This window comes from Mizuhopecten yessoensis, unplaced genomic scaffold (assembly GCF_002113885.1).
Source record: "Mizuhopecten yessoensis strain PY_sf001 unplaced genomic scaffold, ASM211388v2 scaffold4001, whole genome shotgun sequence".
NCBI lineage: Eukaryota > Metazoa > Mollusca > Bivalvia > Pectinida > Pectinidae > Mizuhopecten > Mizuhopecten yessoensis.
The window spans coordinates 33334-57504 of record NW_018405326.1 but is presented as its reverse complement, the minus strand read 5'-3'; the positions used below and the strand labels follow the sequence as shown (position 1 = coordinate 57504).

Below are 24171 nucleotides of genomic sequence, written 5' to 3'. Positions count from 1 at the left end.
CAAAATGTGTGGCATTTTTTGTGTAAAACGACAATTTTCGTGCAACCTTGGAATGCCGCCATTTTGACTCCAGTGCGTAAGTCTGTGACGTCATGTACTTGTCCTAGGCGTGACGTCACAATTGAGACAATTGAAACTAACAACCAATCATACGGCTGATATGTCATGTTACATGGGTTTATTCACTGGAAAACACAGTACATTATGTGATACATTTATATATATTGCATTACGACATTTTGCTTACATATTTTGAAATACTGAGTTATGGATTCGTCAATACGCTTTTAGTATAATTATGCTTATTTACAGTATTTTTCATCAATTTGTATGAATTCCCGAGATTTCACGTTACAGACAAAGGAGATTTTCCTGTAATAAACACTTGTCAGGAAAATATATTGACGTCAAGTTTAAAAAAAAACCTCACCGCTTTAAAATAATTTAATCAAGAACATACAACGTACTTAAAACTTGTGAGCATGCTTCAAAAAAATATAATGAACTATGAACTTCTGAATGTGCGTATTAATAAGGTAACGTTGATATGTATTTCAAAGTATGGCTCTAAACAATATCATATTACATAACCATCCGAATTTGTGATTTCGACAAATTATATAATGTGTTTATATATTTTATTTTCAGTATGCTTATTCTAAGTACTAAGGAACGCACTGAAAATATAATAAAAAGTAATATGGAAATATATGTACTTGGAATAAGCACACTGAAATAACATATATACATATATTATATCATTTATCGAAATCACACACTCAGAATGTTATAATATATAACAATGTTTAGAAGCTTACTTTATGTACTTTATACATCTGAGTGTGCTTTTAAATATTGTAATTGGATGTAAATATTTCAGTGTACATTTTCTTATTACATAATGTACATATATACCCCTGAGTGTGCTACTTATAGAGAATAATTCTTATGTATGTTTATATTTCTAAAAATATTGTTTTGTGTTTGAAGGGTTTCGGAGAAGCGCGTGCTGTTAAATCTCTCCACATGGGAGATTGGACTTCCGGTCAATATAAACCGGCTTCAATAGAAACGCTGTTGGAACTCGTGGACTTGATGGAGGCCTGGAAACGGAAGTGTCTTTGTCACACTGTAGCGGTGCAATGCACGTGAGTATTTGTGTAAGCCGTGTAACACTGTAGACGTGTAACACTGTAGGCGTGTACTACGATGACACTACAATGTAACACTGTGGCGTGCAACGCTACATTGAAGCTCAGCAATGTTACATTGTGGCGTGCAACGTTACACTGAAGCTCAGCAATGTTACATTGTGGCGTGCAACGTTACACTGAAGCTCAGCAATGTTACACTGAAGCTCAGCAATGTTATACTGTGACGTCAAACCTTACACTGAAGCTCAGCAATGTTATACTGACGCTCAGCAATGTTATACTGTAGCTCAGCAATATTACATATCCGAAAAAGGATTAAGGGAATACGAAAACTGAGACTCCAGTGGGACAGGAGACCTTAGATAATAATAAAAAAAATCGTCTGTGTTTATACCTGATGACAAAGTTGAGTCAACGACTTGTCTTACATTTGGTCAAGTAGTTATGACATATACAATGATTTACAAAATGTAAATAAAACAGAGAATCATAAGAATAAAACATGATGAAATGCAATTGTATAAAACATCCATTACAGTACTTAAGATAAGTTTAAAAGACAATGGTGAGGGTGCATTTCTAACATGTTCAGGTAAAATACTCCATGCATATGGTCCCTGGTAGTTAAACGATTTCTTAAACATTTTTTTACCTACCAGGGTACCAGATATGTACGGTATCGGCCGTGTGACTTCTAGTTCGCTGTAGATACCTCTAGTATGTTACAATGTTACCATACGTAACTTCTAGCAAGCTGATATGTTACTTGTAGTGACTTTATATGTACGGTATCGGCCGTGTGACTTCTAGTTCGCTGTAGATACCTCTAGTATGTTACAATGTTACCATACGTAACTTCTAGCAAGCTGATATGTTGTTTGTAGTGACTTTATATGTACGGTATCGGCCGTGTGACTTCTAGTTCGCTGTAGATACCTCTAGTATGTTACAATGTTACCATACGTAACTTCTAGCAAGCTGATATGTTGTTTGTAGTGACTTTATATGTACGGTATCGGCCGTGTGACTTCTAGTTCGCTGTAGATACCTCTAGTATGTTACAATGTTACCATACGTAACTTCTAGCAAGCTGATATGTTGTTTGTAGTGACTTTATATGTACGGTATCGGCCGTGTGACTTCTAGTTCGCTGTAGATACCTCTAGTATGTTACAATGTTACCATACGTAACTTCTAGCAAGCTGATATGTTGTTTGTAGTGACTTTATATGTACGGTATCGGCCGTGTGACTTCTAGTTCGCTGTAGATACCTCTAGTATGTTACAATGTTACCATACGTAACTTCTAGCAAGCTGATATGTTGTTTGTAGTGACTTTATATGTACGGTATCGGTCGTGTGACTTCTAGTTCGCTGTAGATACTTCTAGTATGTTACAATGTTACCATACGTAACTTCTAGCAAGCTGGTATGTTGCTTGTAGTGACTTTACATATGTACGGTAGTGTTACCTTTTGTGACTATTTTTATTTTGAATTATATTTGCGGTTTTTTTGTGTTATATGTCGTCCTTATATCGCTTCTAACTAATTTTACACCTGCGTCGCCTAGTAACCGGCGATAAACGTGCTTCGGCAGCATTAGTATTATTCGTTTCCCATTTCACTTTACAGCTTTGTTCATGCAACCTGGTCATTATTAAATCGGGAAACTTTAAATTAGACTCAGCAAAAAATGCATGAAAAAACATTTTGACACATACAAGATGCTGTGGGACGTGGCTACATTCCAGGACGGCCACTGTAAACCATTAGCAGTAATACAGATATCACACTTAACAAAAAGGATTATTACAAATGTTATAACCTTACAGATTACTGCCACCGAGGTGGTATCCACTTCCCGTCATTCTGTGGATGCAGCTTAAAAAAGTCAATAAATGAGGATGTGTTAGACAAACGGCATCAGACGTTGGTTACGTGCGATTGTTTGATAGTGTCGAGTCACCTCTGATACCATTACAATCTAATTAAAATTATATCTTCACATCGCTCCCGTTTTCTGATATGTCGCGTTGAAGATCTAACAACATCCCGCGGTAGAGGGTCATGTTCAGGCGACCTTTGCATTAACCAATCAGATGAGAGCTTACGCATTTCTGTAAGTGATGATGTAATGATTTCGGACCACACTTGCTATACTAAAAGACCGAGAGGTGTCAAATGAGCATCGAAAATGGCGGCGCCCATGACACCACGCCGTGTCTATCTACAAGACAACGTTTGTATAATTTGTGGATTTTGCTTTGAAATAAGTGGAGACTTCCTCTTCTGGTGATGTTGTCGTTAAAAAATTTAACAACCTGAAACTAAAATTAACCAATGACAGGCTTCGCAATATTCAAACTATCACTGGACCAGACGAAAATATGGATTTTGGGCTACGAGGTGTCTGCATTAAATGCTGCAGGTCCTGCTTTCTGATTGGTTGAAAGAAAGAGTTATGTCGCGTTTTGATTGGCTTGTTATAAATACGATAATGCATTCATGTTGACCTCTGACGTGACCCTCTACGGGATGTTGTTAGATCTTCAACGCGACATATCAGTAAACGGGAGCGATGTGAAGATATAATTTTAATTAGATTGATTTCATTAACGAGGAAAATGCCATGAATATTCAGTCGTTTAAAACAACGCCAGGTAGTTAACGGGTACAGTACGTTTATCATACATTACCGTAGGTAGAAAAACGTGTACCTGTTGATTGGAAGTATACGCAAACAGACCTATCTGATGTGGTCGGATATAGTAGTTTTTTTTATCGTACATAGTGAGTGTTGGGCCTCGGGCAGTACATCATTAGTTTGGTCCCAGTACCAAGGGACAGATATTCTTGTCTGTTTAATTACACACACACCCAGTAAATAAATGTTTTATTTCCTAATCAATGGCTCTTCACTAAATCGGAACGGAAGACACACCCACTGTCTAAATCTTAATCACTTGTTTTTGTCGTTTTCAAATAATTTCTTCCATATATTATCCATAATGGATTATTTGAATTCTTAGATATCGATGATCGTCAGCATGAAGCCTGTACTGTCATTCCTACTGAAGTGATGAGTGTTATTCCCATTACGTATTAATGCTAACGTTTCGAATGCACGAGGTCAGTTTTATTTAGATTAAACGGTTGCCTATGTTTCGATACACAGACCAAACAGCTAATGATAGCATTATTCTTTGCGTTTAGTTTCTACTTTTACTGATAAGAATTTAATAATCTAATTGCAACGTTCATTTCCGGTCCATTTAATTAAATGAAAGCGTAGTAATCATTCTATGATAGTAAAACAAAATTCTGTTTACATTTGTACTCAGGTGTGAATGACATGTTATCTTCCTATACTTTCAATATGACCTGTTATCAAATTTTTCTTACTGAGATATATTAGCAGACAAAGTAATAAATTAGGTAATGAATTCTTGAACCCACATTTGTTTTAAAAATATCTTAAACAGACTTATTTGAATATTCCTACACTTGTACATTGCAACTAGCGAGTCTCTTTGTACTGTTTTAAGAGGGAGCAAGGTTTATTAGTTAGACTGAGGATGGCATCTCTATACAGTACATAATTGTAACGAACGAGTCTCTTTGTACTGTTTTAAGAGGGAGCAGGTTATTAGTTAGACTGGGGATGGCATCTCTATACAGTACACAATTGTAACTAACGAGTCTCTGTGTACTGTTTTAAGAGGGAGCAGGTTTATTAGTTAGACTGGGGATGGCAGCTCTATATAGTCCTTAAGTACACAATTGTAACTAACGAGTCTCTTTGTACTGTTTTATGAGGGAGCTAGGTTTATTAGTTAGACTGGGGATGGTATCTCTATACAGTACATAATTGTAACTCACGAGTCTCTTTGTACTGTTTTATGAGGGAGCAGGATTATTAGTTAGACTCGGGGTGGTATCTCTATACAGTACATAATTGTACCTAACGAGTCTCTTTGTACTGTTTTATGAGGGAGCAGGATTATTACTTAGACTGGGGATGGCAGCTCTATATAGTACATAATACACAAGTGTAACTAACGAGTCTCTTTGTACTGTTTTATGCGGGAGCAAGGTTTATTAGTTAGACTGAGGATGGTATCTCTATATAGTACTTAAGTACACAATTGTAACTAACGAGTCTCTCTGTACTGTTTTATGAGGGAGCAAGGTTTATTAGTGAGACTGGGGATGGCAGTTCTATATAGTACTTAAGTACACAATTGTAACTAACGAGTCTCTCTGTACTGTTTTATGAGGGAGCAAGGTTTATTAGTGAGACTGGGGATGGCAGTTCTATATAGTACTTAAGTACACAATTGTAACTAACGAGTCTCTTTGTACTGTTTTAAGAGGGAGCAGGTTTATTAGTTAGACTGGGGATGGCAGCTCTATATAGTACTTAAGTACACAATTGTAACTAACGAGTCTCTTTGTACTGTTTTAAGAGGGAGCAGGTTTATTAGTTAGACTGGGGATGGCAGCTCTATATAGTACTTAAGTACACAATTGTAACTAACGAGTCTCTTTGTACTGTTTTAAGAGGGAGCAGGTTATTAGTTAGACTGGGGATGGCATCTCTATACAGTACACAATTGTAACTAACGAGTCTCTTTGTACTGTTTTATGCGGGAGCAAGGTTTATTAGTTAGACTGAGGATGGCATCTCTATACAGTACACAATTGTAACTAACGAGTCTCTTTGTACTGTTTTATGAGGGAGCAGGATTATTAGATAGACTGGGGATGGCAGCTCTATATAGTACATAATACACAATTGTAACTAACGAGTCTCTTTGTACTGTTTTATGAGGGAGCAGGATTATTAGATAGACTGGGGATGGCAGCGCTATATAGTACATAATACACAATTGTAACTAACGAGTCTCTTTGTACTGTTTTAAGAGGGAGCAGGTTTATTAGTTAGACTGGGGATGGCAGCTCTATATAGAACATAATTGTAACTAACGAGTCTCTTTGTACTGTTTTATGAGGGAGCAAGGTTTATTAGTTAGACTGGGGATGGCAGCTCTATATAGAACATAATTGTAACTAACGAGTCTCTTTGTACTGTTTTATGAGTGAGCAAGGTTTATTAGTTAGACTGAGGATGGTATCTCTATACAGTACACAATTGTAACTAACGAGACTCTTTGTACTGTTTTATGAGAGAGCAAGGTTTATTAGTTAGACTGGGGATGGCAGCTCTATATAGTACATAATTGTAACTAACGAGTCTCTTTGTACTGTTTTATGAGAGAGCAAGGTTTATTAGTTAGACTGGGGATGGCAGCTCTATATAGTCCATAATTGTAACTAACGAGTCTCTTTGTACTGTTTTATGAGGGAGCAAGGTTTATTACTTAGACTGGGGATGGTACCTCTATACAGTACATAATTGTAACTAACGAGGCTCTTTGTACTGTTTTATGAGAGAGCAAGGTTTATTAGTTAGACTGGGGACGGTATCTCTATACAGTACATAATTGTAACTAACGAGGCTCTTTGTACTGTTTTATGAGGGAGCAGGTTTATTAGTTAGACTGGGGAAGGTAGCTCTATATAGTACATAAGTACACAATTGTAACTAACAAGTCTCTTTGTACTGTTTTTAGGTCACCTGAGCTTTAGCTCAAGTGACCTATTGCTATCCGTTTTCGTCCGTCGTCGTCCGTCGTCCGTCGTCCGTCGTCCGTTAACATTTTACATTTCAAACTTAAAGTCAAGTTCTGGTACTGTTTTAAGAGGGAGCGAGGTTTATTAGTTAGACTGAGGATGGCATCTCTATACAGTACATAATTGCAACTAACGAGTCTCTTTGTACTGTTTTATGAGGGAGCAGGTTTGTTAGTTAGACTGGGGATGGTATCTCTATACCGTACATAATTGTAACTAACGAGTCTCTTTGTAATGTTTTATGAGGGAGCAGGATTATTAGTTAGACTGGGGATGGCAGCCCTATATAGTACATAAGTACACAATTGTAACTAACAAGTGTCTTTGTACTGTTTTTAGGTCACCTGAGCTTTAGCTCAAGTGACTTATTGCTATCCGTTTTCGTCCGTCGTCGTCCGTCGTCCGTCGTCCGTCGTCCGTTAACATTTTACATTTCAAACTTAAAGTCAAGTTCTGGTACTGTTTTAAGAGGGAGCGAGGTTTATTAGTTAGACTGAGGATGGCATCTCTATACAGTAAATAATTGTAACTAACGAGTCTCTTTGTACTGTTTTATGAAGGAGCAGGTTTATTAGTTAGACTGGGGAAGGTAGCTCTATATAGTACATAAGAACACAATTGTAACTAACAAGTCTCTTTGTACCGTTTTTAGGTCACCTGAGCTTTAGCTCAAGTGACCTATTGCTATCCGTTTTCGTCCGTCGTCGTCCGTCGTCCGTCGTCCGTCGTCCGTTAACATTTTACATTTCAAACTTAAAGTCAAGTTCTGGTACTGTTTTAAGAGGGAGCGAGGTTTATTAGTTAGACTGAGGATGGCATCTCTATATAGTACTTAAGTACACAATTGTAACTAACGAGTCTCTTTGTACTGTTTTATGAAGGAGCAGGTTTATTAGTTAGACTGGGGGAGGTAGCTCTATATAGTACATAAGTACACAATTGTAACTAACGAGTCTCTTTGTACTGTTTTAAGAGGGAGCAGGTTTATTAGTTAGACTGGGGGAGGTAGCTCTATATAGTACATAAGTACACAATTGTAACTAACAAGTCTCTTTGTACCGTTTTTAGGTCACCTGAGCTTTAGCTCAAGTGACCTATTGCTATCCGTTTTCGTCCGTCGTCGTCCGTCGTCCGTCGTCCGTCGTCCGTTAACATTTTACATTTCAAACTTAAAGTCAAGTTCTGCTAGGCCGATTGAACTGAAACTTTGCAGGAATGATTGACTGATGGTCCTGACAAAGTGTTGTTATTTTTCGGGTCAATCAGAAATACAATTTGGCTGCCATGGCCGCTATTTTGCTACTAAGTTCTAATAGGCCGATCTCACTTAAAATTGGTCTAGGAATGATCAGCTCACGGTCCTGACAAAGTTAAGTTAACATTATACTATTTTTTACTCAAATTGGTACATATTTCAACAACAAAAATAAATATTGTAGGACTCAGGTGACCGTTAAGGCCCATGGGCCTCTTGTATGAGGGAGCAAGGTTTATTAGTTAGACTGGGGATGGTACCTCTATACAGTACATAATTGTAACTAACGAGTCTCTTTGTAATGTTTTATGAGGGAGCAGGATTATTAGTTAGATTGGGGATGGCAGCTCTATATAGTACATAAGTACACAATTGTAACTAACGAGTCTCTTTGTACTGTTTTAAGAGGGAGCAGGTTTATTAGTTAGACTGGGGGAGGTAGCTCTATATAGTACATAAGTACACAATTGTAACTAACGAGTCTCTTTGTACTGTTTTAAGAGGGAGCAGGTTTATTAGTTAGACTGGGGGAGGTAGCTCTATATAGTACATAAGTACACAATTGTAACTAACAAGTCTCTTTGTACTGTTTTTAGGTCCCCTGAGCTTTAGCTCAAGTGACCTATTGCTATCCGTTTTCGTCCGTCGTCGTCCGTCGTCCGTCGTCCGTCGTCCGTTAACATTTTACATTTCAAACTTAAAGTCAAGTTCTGCTAGGCCGATTGAACTGACACTTTGCAGGAATGATTGACTGATGGTCCTGACAAAGTGTTGTTATTTTTCGGGTCAATCAGAAATACAATTTGGCTGCCATGGCCGCTATTTTGCTACTAAGTTCTAATAGGCCGATCTCACTTAAAATTGGTCTAGGAATGATCAGCTCACGGTCCTGACAAAGTTAAGTTAACATTATACTATTTTTTACTCAAATTGGTACATATTTCAACAACAAAAATAAATATTGTAGGACTCAGGTGACCGTTAAGGCCCATGGGCCTCTTGTATGAGGGAGCAAGGTTTATTAGTTAGACTGAGGATGGTATCTCTATACAATACATAATTGTAATTAACGAGCCTCTTTGTACTGTTTTAAGAGGGAGCAGGTTTATTAGTTAGACTGGGGATGGTATCTCTATACCGTACATAATTGTAACTAACGAGTCTCTTTGTAATGTTTTATGAGGGAGCAGGATTATTAGTTAGATTGGGGATGGCAGCTCTATATAGTACATAAGTACACAATTGTAACTAACGAGTCTCTTTGTACTGTTTTAAGAGGGAGCAGGTTTATTAGTTAGACTGAGGATGGCATCTCTATATAGTACTTAAGTACACAATTGTAACTAACGAGTCTCTTTGTACTGGTTTAAGAGGGAGCAGGTTTATAAGTTAGACTGGGGATGGGATTTCTATACAGTACACAATTGTAACTAACGAGTCTCTTTGTGGCAGCTCTATATAGTACTTAAGTTCTCAATTGTAACTAACGAGTCTCTTTGTACTGGTTTAAGAGGGAGCAGGTTTATTAGGTAGACTGGGGATGGCATCTCTACACAGTACATAATTGTAACTAACGAGTCTCTTTGGACTGTTTTAAGAGGGAGCATGTTTATTAGTTAGACTGAGGCTGGTATCTCTATACAGTACACAATTGTTACTAACGAGTCTCTTTGTACTGGTTTAAGAGGGAGCAGGTTTATAAGTTAGACTGGGGATGGCATCTCTATACAGTACATAGCACATGGCTTTACTTATCCTTGTAGGATCGTTATTTTGTGCAGTACTGTTAAGCCTGCAATAGAAATCAATACAGGTCTCCTCAAACATAACACCTACATCGTTAACATGTACAAGTACCTCGTCAACCATGCTATTAATAACTCTTGTTCGATTTATTTTGATTTAATGTATATTCAAAAGGTGAACTTACTGTATCGCCTATTACTTACCGCTGTCGGTAGAGGTTGCAACGTAACGATTGGAAACAAGGACTTCTACACTACATCAAATCCACCTTTGATAATTGTGGCTATGTATCATATTCCTATTGGTTCATGCAGCAAATTAATCGGATCATTTAATCTTTAAATCTAAATGCATAAATCCGTTCTCCAATATAAAAAATGTTTTGATGATAATCTAATGAAATAACAGAAATTAAATTGGTTGATTATTTTTCATGTTTTCCATACCATTGCAAAAGGATGATTAGAACAAGAAAAAAATAACTCATTAATACTTTCATTAAAAGGAAATCAATAGGAAACCAAATTTTTCAAAAAAATCATTTTTTAGAATAATGGTGTTCGCTTTCCATGTTTTTTTTTTACACAATTATACGATATCTGTGTTACGTCCTTGGCTACCGTCTACAACATATGCTAAAGTTCATGTTTTGTCTACAAGACGACACACAGACAACAGACATAGCACTCCGTGAGGAAAGGCATTAAACATTCAGTACATTGATGAGGCGGCTGATGCTGTCCGTCTTGTCTCAAATTAACATTCTTTGTCCGGATTTCTGGAATCGCAACCCCAAATAACGAATAAATGAAATAATGATACAATACAAAACTGGGTCTTTAAAAAAACCCAAAAATACTGGCTCAAGACATGCATCATACACTACACATAGTATAACATCTTATGTCTTTTTTCTCTGTATTCATACATGGATATATTTGAGATGCAATTAATTTCTGAAAACAATTCTTGTCATAATAGCAGTTATCGTGGAAGAAAGGAATACTGCCAATTTTGACGGACATTTAATCTTTCTACACCTTATATAGAAATCACATGTCTTAATTTGTTATGATACCTCTTATATAAAAATAATACGATTCTTAACACAATACGTGAGTGTCGGACACGTCATATATAGATAGAATACAACGTATGTAAATAACGTACACCTTGAAGTGCTTATATAAATATCATACACCTTATCATTTTTATAAAATCGTAGAATAAAGCAAGAATTACTGTTCTGTTTCTATAGAGACGGCGCACTATGTAGCGGGGTGTTTTGTGCAGTGAGTCTTGCGCTGGACGGACTGCGGTTAGAACAGGAAGTTGATATTTACCACACTCTTAGAAGACTTCATGTACGGAGACCAGAGTTCATTAGGAATGAGGTGAGTTCAGTTTTGTTATTTCTGACTAACATTTCAAATATAACAATATTCAAATGATAAATATGTCAGATGCGAGGTAAATTTAATATGATTATGAACGGGGTAACAAACTTTAAAATCTCATCCACCGGATGTCATAATTTCACTGGAATATCGTTATGTAATAAACCCTGGCGAAATCGTTGTGTAAAAATCGTATGTTAGCTGTCTTCTTTGTATATTGTAGTCATTTCGGTATTGAAAAATGAGCAAGTCATACTGATTTTTTTTCCCTTTTTTCTATTCCCCCCCCCCTTTTTCTTCTCCTTTTAAATGATTTAGATTTAGTTTAGTCCGTACCACATGTAATAGTAACTCGTACCAATAATAGTTCTATATTTCCTGCTCGGCGAATTTCGGTCATACTAGAGGTGTTCCTTTGTCGTTTGTTAATTTTTCGTTTGTGTACAACAAAATCGTGACCTCAGGATGTGAAATTCCACGAAATCGTGACCTTGGGATGTAATTTCCACGTGACTGTAGCATAGGTATAGATATGATCGTCTACGATTGCTTCCCTAGAGAACATAGTTTTTCTCAACTCACATCAACATATCCGGAAAATACATCTAAATAATTAATAGATCTTAACTGTTAACGTAATAGTTTCATCCGAATAAATCAATAGGAAACTGAGGATACGTTTTCTGTAATGTATGTAAGCTACTCCTCTTTGTTATGTATACATATGTAGTGCTTTAATCCGAGGCGTGTCCATACCAGCACTACTTAACACTATTTTTTACTATGTGTCCATACCAGCACTACTTAACACTATTTTTACTATGGGTCCATACCAGCACTACTTAACACTATTTTTTACTATATGTCCATGGCAGCACTACTTAACACTATTTTTTACTATGTGACCATGCCAGCACTACTTAACACTATTTTTTACTATGTGTCGATGCCGGCACTACTTAACACTATTTTTTACTATGTGTCCATGCCAGCACTACTTAAAACTATTTTTTACTATGTGTCCATGGCAGCACTACTTAACCCTATTTTTACTATGTGTCCATGCCAGCACTACTTAACTCTATTTTTACTATGTGCCCATGCCAGCACTACTTAACACTATTTTTACTATGTGTCAATGCCAGCACTACTTAACACTATTTTTACTACGTGTCCATGCTACTCCTCTTTGTTATGTATACATATGTAGTGCTTTAATCCGAGGCGTGTCCATACCAGCACTACTTAACACTATATTTTCCTATGTGTCCATGCCAGCACTACTTAAAACTATTTTTTACTATGTGTCCATACCAGCACTACTTAACACTATTTTTTACTATGTGTCCATGGCAGCACTACTTAACACTATTTTTACTATGTGTCAATGCCAGCACTACTTAACACTATTTTTACTACGTGTCCATACCAGTCCATGCCAGCACTACTTAACACTATTTTTTACTATGTGTCGATGCCGGCACTACTTAACACTATTTTTTACTATGTGTCGATGCCGGCACTACTTAACACTATTTTTTACTATGTGTCGATGCCGGCACTACTTAACACTATTTTTTACTATGTGTCCATACCAGCTCTGCTTAACACTATATTTTACTATGTGTCCATGCTAACACTCCTTAACACTATTTTTACTATGTGTCCATGCCAGCCCTACTCAACACTATTTTTTACTATGTGTCCATACCAGCACTACTTAACACTATGTTTTACTATGTGTCCATACCAGCACTACTTAACACTATGTTTTACTATGTGTCCATACCAGCACTACTTAACACTATTTTTACTATGGGTCCATACCAGCACTACTTAACACTATTTTTAATATGTGTCCATGCCAGCACTACTTAACACTATATTTTACTATGTTTCCATGCCATCACTACTTAACACTATTTTTACTATGTGTCCACACCAGCACTACTTAACACTATTTTTACTATGTGTCAATGCCAGCACTACTTAACACTATTTTTACTATGTGTCAATGCCAGCACTACTTAACACTATTTTTACTATGTGTCAATGCCAGCACTACTTAACACTATTTTTACTATGTGTCCCTGCCAGCACTACTTAACACTATTTTTTACTATGTGTCGATGCCGGCACTACTTAACACTATTTTTTACTATGTGTCCATACCAGCACTACTTAACACTATGTTTTACTATGTGTCCATACCAGCACTACTTAACACTATATTTACTACGTGTCCATACCAGCACTTCTTAACACTATTTTTACTACGTGTCCATACCAGCCCTACTTAACACTATATTTTACTATGTGTCCATTCCAGCACTACTTAACACTATATTTTACTATGTGTCCATTCCAGCACTACTTAACACTATATTTTACTATGTTTCCATGCCATCACTACTTAACACTATTTTTACTATGTGTCCCTGCCAGCACTACTTAACACTATTTTTTACTATGTGACCATGCCAGCACTACTTAACACTATTTTTTACTATGTGTCCATACCAGCACTACTTAACACTATATTTTACTATGTGTCCATGCCAGCACTACTTAAAACTATATTTTACTAGGTGTCCATGCCAGCACTACTTAACACTATATTTTACTATGTGTCCATACCAGCTCTACTTAACACTATATTTTACTATGTGTCCATACCAGCTCTACTTAACACTATATTTTACTATGTGTCCATACCAGCTCTACTTAACACTATATTTTACTATGTGTCCATGCCAACACTCCTTAACACTATTTTTACTATGTGTCCATGCCTGCCCTACTTAACACTATTTTTACTATGTGTCCGTACCAGCACTACTTAACACTCTAATTTACTATGTGTCCATGCCAGCATTTCTTAACACTATTTTTACTACGTGTCCATACCAGCACTACTTAACACTATTTTTACTATGTGTCCATGCCTGCACTACTTAACACTATTTTTACTATGTGTCCGTACCAGCACTACTTAACACTATAATTTACTATGTGTCCATGCCAGCATTTCTTAACACTATTTTTACTACGTGTCCATACCAGCACTACTTAACCCTATATTTTACTATGTGTCCATCCCAGCACTACTTAACACTATTTTTACTACGTGTCTATACCAGCACTTCTTAACACTATTTTTACTACGTGTCGATACCAGTTCTCTTTAACGCTATTTTTACTACGTGTCCATGCCAGCACTACTTAACACTATTTTTACTACGTGTCCATTCCAGCACTACTTAACACTATATTTGACTATGCGTCCATGCCCACACTCCTTAACACTATTTTTACTATGTGTCCATGCCTGCACTACTTAACACTATTTTTACTATGTGTCCATACCAGCACTACTTAACACTATTTTTACTACGTGTCGATACCAGTACTCTTTAACGCTATTTTTACTACGTGTCCATACCAGCACTACTTAACACTATTTTTACTACGTGTCCATACCAGCACTTCTTAACACTATTTTTACTACGTGTCCATACAAGCACTACTCAACACTATTTTTACTGTACACCAGGGAGTTATATTGTGATTAAAAAAACAATGATGTTTATTTCAGGACCAGTATCGATTTATTTATGACGTCATCGCTGAATACATTGAGTCCCGAGGGATCTACGGAAACACTTAAACTTGATTACCTGGATCAGATCAAAATCAAACTTTGACCTGCCCAATCTTGTTTCGACAATGGGCCTACGTGACCGGAAAAAGCCAAACCGGCATCAAGGACAACATATTTTGATGCACGGGAAAGAACAATGTGTCAGCGTTTTGTCTCGTGCCTTGCATGGACCAAGTGCAGCGTGCAAGAAACGAATATATCAGCTGCACTACATCCGTGGATGGTGTTAATCTTGTTTTAGAATGGTTTTATTACTACACAGAAACGCAGACGATCTCCGCGGAGCTACCAATGCTCTCCCGGCGATTTTATGATGATAACCATATCATTGACTTGGAGGAAATCATTCCTACTATCCCGATGTTAATCTAGATTTTGTCTAAGATTAGTCAAATTATCTCACAAAGATATACTGCTGCTGCCTTCGACCCTTCTATTACATTTCACAAGAAATCCATACAATACTGAGGACTATATAGCTTGACTGGAGAACAAAACGTAATTATTGATGAGTATTTTGATTTACCCCCTCGACCTTTCTTCTAATTGCTGGGGACAATTACTGACCATGATCCTGGCGACAGTCTTCCGACGAAATCCTTGAATTGTAACGACCGTATCGTTGGATTGAAAGAAACGAACTCAATCTATCTTAAGAAATGAATGACTATTTCGATGTATGTTCGCGACCTTTCCTTAATGTTGATGACATTTGTTACTTTTGTGTTTCTTGGTGAAAATCAATTTATATACAACTGTGCGACCTGATGTGGTATGTTGCAGTCCGACCACATCGGTGTATTGTAGCGCACCGGGCTTTATCAATGTACTGTAGTCTGGCCCTCTCTAGTTTGAAATCAACATCTCCGGACTCTACCTTAATGGATCATTGAAGATAATTTCACGCTTATTTGCCTTTTATGTGTTATTTTCATATCCTTACATAATTACAACAATCAGTGTTATAGTTTAATGACAGAAGTAAGGTGCTGTTACATACAGTTGACATTTGAGGTCGTGGGTTCAGTGGCATTTTGCGATCATTTTTCACATAATAAATGTAATTCGAGAACTATTTATGCAATGTAACGAGGTACTCTTTTCAAAGACATTCAACAAGATGGCAAGGTCACAGTTGGACGTTGGAGGTCATAATAAACATACTATATAACAATTAAAGACGCTTTGATGAGACGATATAAACAAGAAAATCATCATCATTCCTGATCTTATATTGTATATTAACTCATATTGAGCATAGTCACAGTCTGTAGGGAATTAAGTTGTCACACGCGTTGGGGATTTGTTTGCCGTAGCGTTGCTGTCCTTTGCCACACTTGAAGAGGAAGTATGTTGTCCTTTGCCACACTTGGAGAGGAAGTATATCAGACGTACCGATATACAGACTTTGTGGAGGATTTCATCACCAGAACCGTTAACTATAGTGCTATTAACTTTTACAATAAGAACCCTACAATTGTACAAATGACACACTATACTCTCATTGTCGTATTTCTAACATGTTGGCCGTACCTATAAAACGCAATGTAGAAACGTTAGTATCTATACCAGCTACCTTGTATAAGCTTGTATGATGAACAAAATGCTATCTTTACTTGTTAGTGTAGATTTTGTTTTGTTATAAAACTTGTACACTTAACAAAATGTATTAAGCATTTAAGTGCACGAAAATATGTTCAATACACTATTGTCAACGTTGCTTGTTCCGATTAACTTATTGTTTCTCGACTGTAGATATTTATATAATTGTTGATATCTTATTTGTTCTGTTTTAACTCCTGTACATTTCATTATAGACGTGCACGATATATAACAATAAGAAACCCGTGTAATATTTTTATCTATCACTCTTTTTTCATTAATATGTGAACATCGTTATTGTTTCCACGTATACCTAATTACAAATATGTTTTTTTTATGTTTGTAACAAGGACTCCGATTGGCTCATCAGCGAAGAAGAAAGCTGCGAAAGCTAAAGTATTTCAAAAGAGTCTGAAACTTTTATGTTTTTTTTTTTATATTTTTATTTTGAGTTGATGGAAATTGGAGTTATTTCGATCGAAGCTGGAATTTTCCAATATTCATGAAACAACGATTATCTGCTTGTGATATAACACCTTATACAAATGACGTCAAAAATGTTCATGGGAGAGATTGTCAAGATTTTGTTATTGTGTATGTAATAAAAATACAAATTTAAAGTAAATATGTGTATGAATACAGCTGTGACAATAGTCTGACGGGCGAACCACTGTGTCCCAACAAATGATACGCCTGAGTGATTACTTGACCTACATACCCTGTCAACTACAAATGATGTACATTCTACAAAACTGTTAATGGTAATCCTATCGATAAACTGACAGCAAATGTTTACGAAACTGGAAAATAAATCTTTTTGAATTTTTATTTGTTGTTTTTCTATTTTCGTTGTTAGGTTGCAAATTGTGTGTGACTCGTTTTTCATTTAAAACAAAAACAGTTCGGCAAAATATGTCAATATCATTGACCAGGACCTGTGACACGTATCCGATCACGGTTAAGTAACATATGGCAGTGAATCACATTTCATCTAACTAATTACATACACACAATGACATATGGTAATTATATTCAGCCCTAGATATAGCACCAATTTTTTAAAGCAATATCGATATATTTCAAAGTTAAGACCTTGAACGAACAACGTAAAAGTTTTTTTCCTGAATTGTTTTAATGCATTTATTGATCACTACGTTTGTGTTTAAAGCAGATTTCTATCTATTGTCATCTTACCGTACATTCACAAAATAACAAAAATGAAGCCTATACAAGTACAGAGTAATACACTTTTTGATATTTGTTTAATTTTCCCCACGCCATAAACAGGAAATTCATAAACTATGTGTCCTTTCTGATAAGCGAGACACACAAGTTGATTTTGTTTTTCCTTCGAAATGTCATGAACGTACATGCTATTGATCAAAAGCTCAGGAGCGATGAGTTTAGAAAATCAATTTTACCTGCAGAACAAAAGAATTAATGTTCATATAAAACATGTGATTATGATATATGTGTGAAATGAATGCGAGGGGAATCTTTTGAAAAAATAAAACTGCAATCACGTAAGATGAAGTTATATACCGATGGAACATTTAAATTCTTATAACGATTGTCTTCTGATAAATGACCTTAACCTATGTAGATTTCAAATGAATATTTTATATCATCATTAGGTCCCGGATGTAAACCTAATTAAACCTGCAATGATATATATTTAATCGATACAGCTGGCGAGAAGTTTGCATCTGAATGTAATGCATGTTCGCTTTCCAATCAACATCACGGCACGTGCGCGTATCCATATGTCCTTAAGGATCACCATGATTTCGCAAAGGAGTCTTTTTTTTTGTATTCGGATTAAGACTGTTGCTCTGTCATGTTATTCGGATTTAGACTGTTGCTCTATCACGTTATTCGAATTTAGACTGTTGCTCTGTCACGTTATTCGGATTTAGACTGTTGCTCTGTCACGTTATTCGGATTTAGACTGTTGCTCTGTCACGTTATTCGGATTAAGATTGTTGCTCTGTCACGTAATTCGGATTCAGACTGTTGCTCTGTCACGTTATTCGGATTTAGACTGTTGTTCTGTCACGTTATTCGGATTTAGACTGTTGCTCTGTCATGTTATTCGGATTTAGACACATTATTAATTAGGAAAATGGCTCCTGGACCGTAGAAGCACAGCGTTAAGTCTAAATTTCCCTATCTTTATTTAGAACATTTTAGTGAAAAATACAAGACATGCAGTAAAATGCAAATAGTTAAGCATTGAACTGTTTTTGTATGATATTTATGATCTATTTGAATGCCACAGCTTTGCAAGCAACCAACATAATGCGCGCTAGCGCATTATGATTTTTTTGCTTGCAAGGCTGTGTCATTCAAATAGATCATAAATATCATACAAAAACAGTTCAATACTTATATTTACGTTTTCTCTGCCTCTCATGTTCTTTTTTAACTTATAATGTATAGTTAAAATTTAAAATACCCGCCTTATCGACAGTCCACACAATTTCGTTCAATAGTTTGAACAGCGTATTGTCGCGTGCTGATTGGCAAACAAAGTAGTACTTTGACATTTTAACAAACACTTCAAATTTATTCCACAATTTAGTATCAATACAATTGCGTATGATATGGCTATAGGGTGATTACAGTTTTTCAATAGAAGTCTGAGCTGAAAGTTAGATTTGAAATTGTTTCGATTTTCCCCCGGAACAAATTTCGCGCATGGATAAATACAGTGAACACCGTGAATGGGACCTTGACCTCCACGAGGGAGTTATTTTTGNTGAGGAACCGTGGATCCGAGACACGTGAAACTGATAGCGTTTGAAGTGAGTGATCTAGCGACGGAGCACAGGTTCGTTACAAATGTCTGAAATGACGAATGTTTATGTGTGTTGTGACTCATCAGTAGGTCTGTAACATATGTGTCAGTAGGTCTATAGAATATGTGTATTTCAGACATTTATAACGAACCCCTGTTGATCAGTGCAGTGTAGCAGACGATATTTCTGATAAATTGCATGAGCGTTAAAATTGTTTCCATTGCCGGCATTGGTGTTTTCAACCGATGAGCATTTTGTAGACTTTGCAGACTTTGGTCTTGTTTTCGTTGTAATAAAAGTGTTTTTTATTTTATTTTTTATTTTGCACATAAAGTTACAATGACATTACCAACTCACAATGCCCAGCGATATTTCAGCACCCGTCATGTTTATTTACATTGGATATTGTAGTTCCGGTCAGTGTTGTAATTAATACGCTAAGAATTGTCTCGTGCGGCATGGTAATTATGTCTCGTGCGGCATAATAATTAAAGTCCCATCAACGACACAGCTCTCAAAGAGGCTATATAGTGACAATGCCATGCAAATGTAAATATAGTGGATTATATTTTAATGACATGGAAAATACGATGTGCTAAGTCTCCTCTCAATGCGCAGTGAAATACATTCCCTGTATTTGGTATTTCGACAACATACTCAGGTTATTGACGGTTACACGGGCTCGATACACAACATTGATCGATTAAGACCTTAAGTTTCGTAAAATGTTTAAAAATTCAACAGAGTTCAGCGTTTTCCTATTGGATATCACAACGTTTTCCTGTTGGATATCACAACGTTTTCCTGTTGGATATCACAACGTTTTCCTGTTGGATATCACAAGTATTTGAGAATGATTTACCTGAGTTTAGTTTTATCTTCATAATAAACAAATTAACGAATGTTTATTAGTGCAACTGTGATTGAAAAGGCGACCCTTTGAATTCGTGAAATGAAATAAAACAGATATATAAATATTTTGTTATAATGATAGATAGGGTTAATATAGGATAGTAAACCCATTTGATGCCGTATATGTAGTTTCCTTCTCTTTGTAGACAGGGCTTTCTTAACACCAGTCGTTAACCAGTGTTACAGGGTTTGTATTCATACACTTGTAACAATGCTATAAGACTAGCATGTTATTGAGTCCTTCACATAGATTTATCTACCATCACGACCAGATAATAACGTTTACAAGTGTTAAAGGTAATCCGAGTCATCAATACAAAAATACGCTTTAGTTTGGGATTTTGCTAATTTGCACCACAAATAAATGTTTGTGATTAGCATCTTTGTACCCGGTATCAGTTCAATTGTTTTACGTTTACTTTCATCCCCCTTTCCCAAGGACACTGTTCTGCTGTATTGACGCCCGAAGAATGACACAGCCGGTGTATTGTCGCCCGAGGAGGGACAGAGCCGGTGTATTGTCGCCCGAGGAGGGAGAGAGCCGGTGTATTGTCGCCCGGGGAGTGACAGAGCCGGTGTATTGTCGCCCGAGGAGGGACAGAGCCGGTGTATTGTCGCCCGAGGAAGGAGAGAGCCGGTGTATTGTCGCCCAAGGAGGGACAGAGCCGGTGTATTGTCGCCCGAGGAGGGACAGAGCCGGTGTATGGTCGCCCGAGGAGGGACAGAGCCGGAGCTGATGCACGACTGCACTTGACCTCCGGAGACAGCACACTAGGGGAAGGGTTCCCAAGTACATGGGCCGTAATAGGTACATATCATGTCAATGGAATACTTGAAAAAGAATATGATTCTACTTATCACAATAGACAGAAATCCCGGTGAAATGACAGCTATAAACAAAAATTATCAAGAATATTACAATACATCACCTGGACAGGAGACCCTGATATATAGATAGTGTCACGCAATCGTATAACCTTAACAGCAAAATGGCCTATACTAACAAAATACATCACCTGAAATTTACTAAGAACACAATTCGTTGTCTCTTAAGTTTTCATACTTTTCTGTTCTGTTATAAGAGAATACAAAATACAAACAAAAACAAAGGCAAAACAATGGCTTTGTTAGCGCCATCTTCTCACGTGGATAACTTTTGTTGATGTCAGAGGAGGTTCCTGCTGGGGAACACTTCATGTGTTTTTGTGCAAACGAATATATTCGTGAGTAGCGCACTATTAATGTGTATGTCCACGAAAAAACATAATGTATCAATAAATACTTCGGAGCAATCGTTAGTACATACAGCGCACGAGCAATCGTTAGTACATACAGCGCACGAGCATTCCTTAATACATACAGCGCACGAGTATTCCTTAATACATACAGCGCACGAGCATTCGTAAGTACATACAGCGCACGAGCATTCCTTAATACATACAGCGCACGAGCATTCCTTAATACGTATAGTGCACGAGCATTCCTTAATACATATAGTGCACGAGCATTCCTTAATACATATAGTGCACGAGCATTCCTTAATACGTATAGTGCACGAGTATTCGTAAGTACATACAGTGCACGAGCATTCGTTAGTACATATAGTGCACGAGCATTCGTAAGTACATACAGTGCACGATCATTCCTTAATGCATATAATACACTAGCATTCCTTAATACATATAGTGCACGAGTATTCCTTAATGCATATAGTGCACGAGTATTCCTTAATGCATATAGTGCACGAGCATTCGTAAGTACATACAGCGCACGAGCATTCCTAAATACATATAGTGCACGAGCATTCCTTAATATATACAGCGCACGAGTATTCGTTAGTACATATAGCGCACGAGCATTCGTTAGTAAATACAGCGCACGAGTATTCCTTTATACATATAGTGCACGATTATTCGTTAGTACATACAGCGCACGAGCATGCCTAAATACATATAGTGCACGAGCATTCCTTAATACGTATAGTGCACGAGTATTCGTAAGTACATACAGCGCACGAACATTCCTAAATACATATAGTGCACGAGAATTCCTTAGTGCATATAGGGCACGAGCATTCCTTAATGCATATAGTGCCCGAGCATTCGTAAGTACATACAGTGCACGATCATTCCTTAATGCATATAATACACTAGCATTCCTTAATACATATAGGGCACGAGTATTCGTTAGTACACTTAATGCATATAGTGCACGAGCATTCGTAAGTACATACAGCGCACGAACATTCCTAAATACATATAGTGCACGAGCATTCCTTAATACGTATAGTGCACGAGTATTCGTAAGTACATACAGCGCACGAACATTCCTAAATACATATAGTGCACGAGCATTCCTTAATACATACAGCGCACGAGCATTCCTTAATACATATAGTGCACGAGTATTCCTTTATGCATATAGTGCACGAGTATTCCTTAATACAAATAGTGCACGAGTATTCCTTAATACATATAGTGCACGAGTATTCCTTAATACATATAGTGCACGAGTATTCCTTAATACATACAGCGCACGAGTATTCGTTAGTACATACAGCGCACGAGCATTCCTTAATACATATAGTGCACGAGTATTCCTTAATGCATATAGTGCACGAGTATTCCTTAATACATACAGCGCACGAGTATTCGTTAGTACATACAGCGCACGAGTATTCCTTAATACATATAGTGCACGAGTATTCCTTAATACATACAGCGCACGAGTATTCGTTAGTACATACAGCGCACGAGTATTCGTTAATACATATAGTGCACGAGTATTCCTTAATACATATAGTGCACGAGTATTCCTTAATACATACAGCGCACGAGTATTCGTTAGTACATACAGCGCACGAGCATTCGTTAATACATATAGTGCACGAGTATTCCTTAATACATATAGTGCACGAGTATTCCTTAATACATACAGCGCACGAGTATTCGTTAGTACATACAGCGCACGAGCATTCGTTAATACATATAGTGCACGATTATTCCTTAATACATATAGTGCACGAGTATTCCTTAATACATATAGTGCACGAGTATTCCTTAATACATACAGCGCACGAGTATTCGTTAGTACATACAGCGCACGAGCATTCGTTAATACATATAGTGCACGAGTATTCCTTAATACATATAGTGCACGAGTATTCCTTAATACATACAGCGCACGAGTATTCGTTAGTACATACAGCGCACGAGTATTCGTTAATACATATAGCGCACGAGTATTCCTTAATACATACAGCGCACGAGTATTCGTTAGTACATATAGCGCACGAGCATTCCTTAATACATATAGTGCACGAGTATTCCTTAATACATAAAGTGCACGAGTATTCCTTAATACATTTAGTGCACGAGTATTCCTTAATACATACAGCGCACGAGTATTCGTTAGTACGTACAGCGCACGAGCATTCGTTAATACATATAGTGCACGAGCATTCGTTAATACATACAGCGCACGAGCATTCGTTAATACATATAGTGCACGAGTATTCCTTAATACATACAGCGCACGAGCATTCGTTAGTACATATAGCGCACGAGTATTCGTTAGGGCCTCCAAGAAAGCTGGGTCCACGTCCCGAGGCTGGGTACGTTGGTGCTCAGTGCGTATGTGATCATTTCGGGGGTATGATTGTGGCGCGCTGGGCGTCATCGTAGCAGAAGGCTTTCACAGTAGCTCCAATTTGAGCCAACCTGTTTGCCGTGGGTTGCATCTCGTATTCCTGGGGGAAGAAGATCCTGGTAGCTGAGCAGAGTCGGAATCACTGTCAAACTCTTGATAGGAAGGAGACATGATCCGATATTCTGCAACATACTGCTTTGGCTTCGGACTCTGGGTAGACGAGAGGTGATATGGGCCCTCTATCACCAATCGGCTGGTCACGCCGAGCCCTTGGTTTACATACTCCCAAGAAGGCGGTGGCT

General features: G+C 37.2%; 2 protein-coding genes across 2 annotated transcripts in view; both read left to right on the top strand.

Annotated features, from left to right (window-relative positions):
* Positions 1-17325, top strand: part of LOC110448315 (receptor-type tyrosine-protein phosphatase kappa-like) — a 49290-nt gene extending 31965 nt beyond the window's left edge. Inside the window, exons 29-31 of the mRNA XM_021494489.1 lie at positions 991-1148; positions 11110-11245; positions 14844-17325. Of these exons, the coding sequence (XP_021350164.1) occupies positions 991-1148; positions 11110-11245; positions 14844-14915 (366 nt within the window). The 3' untranslated portion in view covers positions 14916-17325. The remainder of the gene's footprint in view (positions 1-990; positions 1149-11109; positions 11246-14843) is intronic.
* A 4977-nt stretch (positions 17326-22302) lies between these two features.
* Positions 22303-23861, top strand: LOC110448338. The gene is made up of 3 exons (XM_021494519.1): positions 22303-22325; positions 23267-23499; positions 23599-23861. Exons 1-3 carry the CDS (start codon positions 22303-22305, stop codon positions 23859-23861), a joined length of 519 nt encoding a protein of 172 aa, XP_021350194.1.
* Positions 23862-24171: the final 310 nt, after the last annotated feature.

Coding starts and splice junctions, on each gene's coding strand:
- LOC110448338 (XM_021494519.1), top strand. CDS start 22,303: ATGCATATAGTGCCCGAGCATTC. Junction 22,326..23,266: donor CATATAGTGCCCGAGCATTC/GTAAGTACATAC, acceptor TAATACATATAG/TGCACGAGTATTCCTTAATA. Junction 23,500..23,598: donor CAGCGCACGAGTATTCGTTA/GTACATATAGCG, acceptor TTAGTGCACGAG/TATTCCTTAATACATACAGC.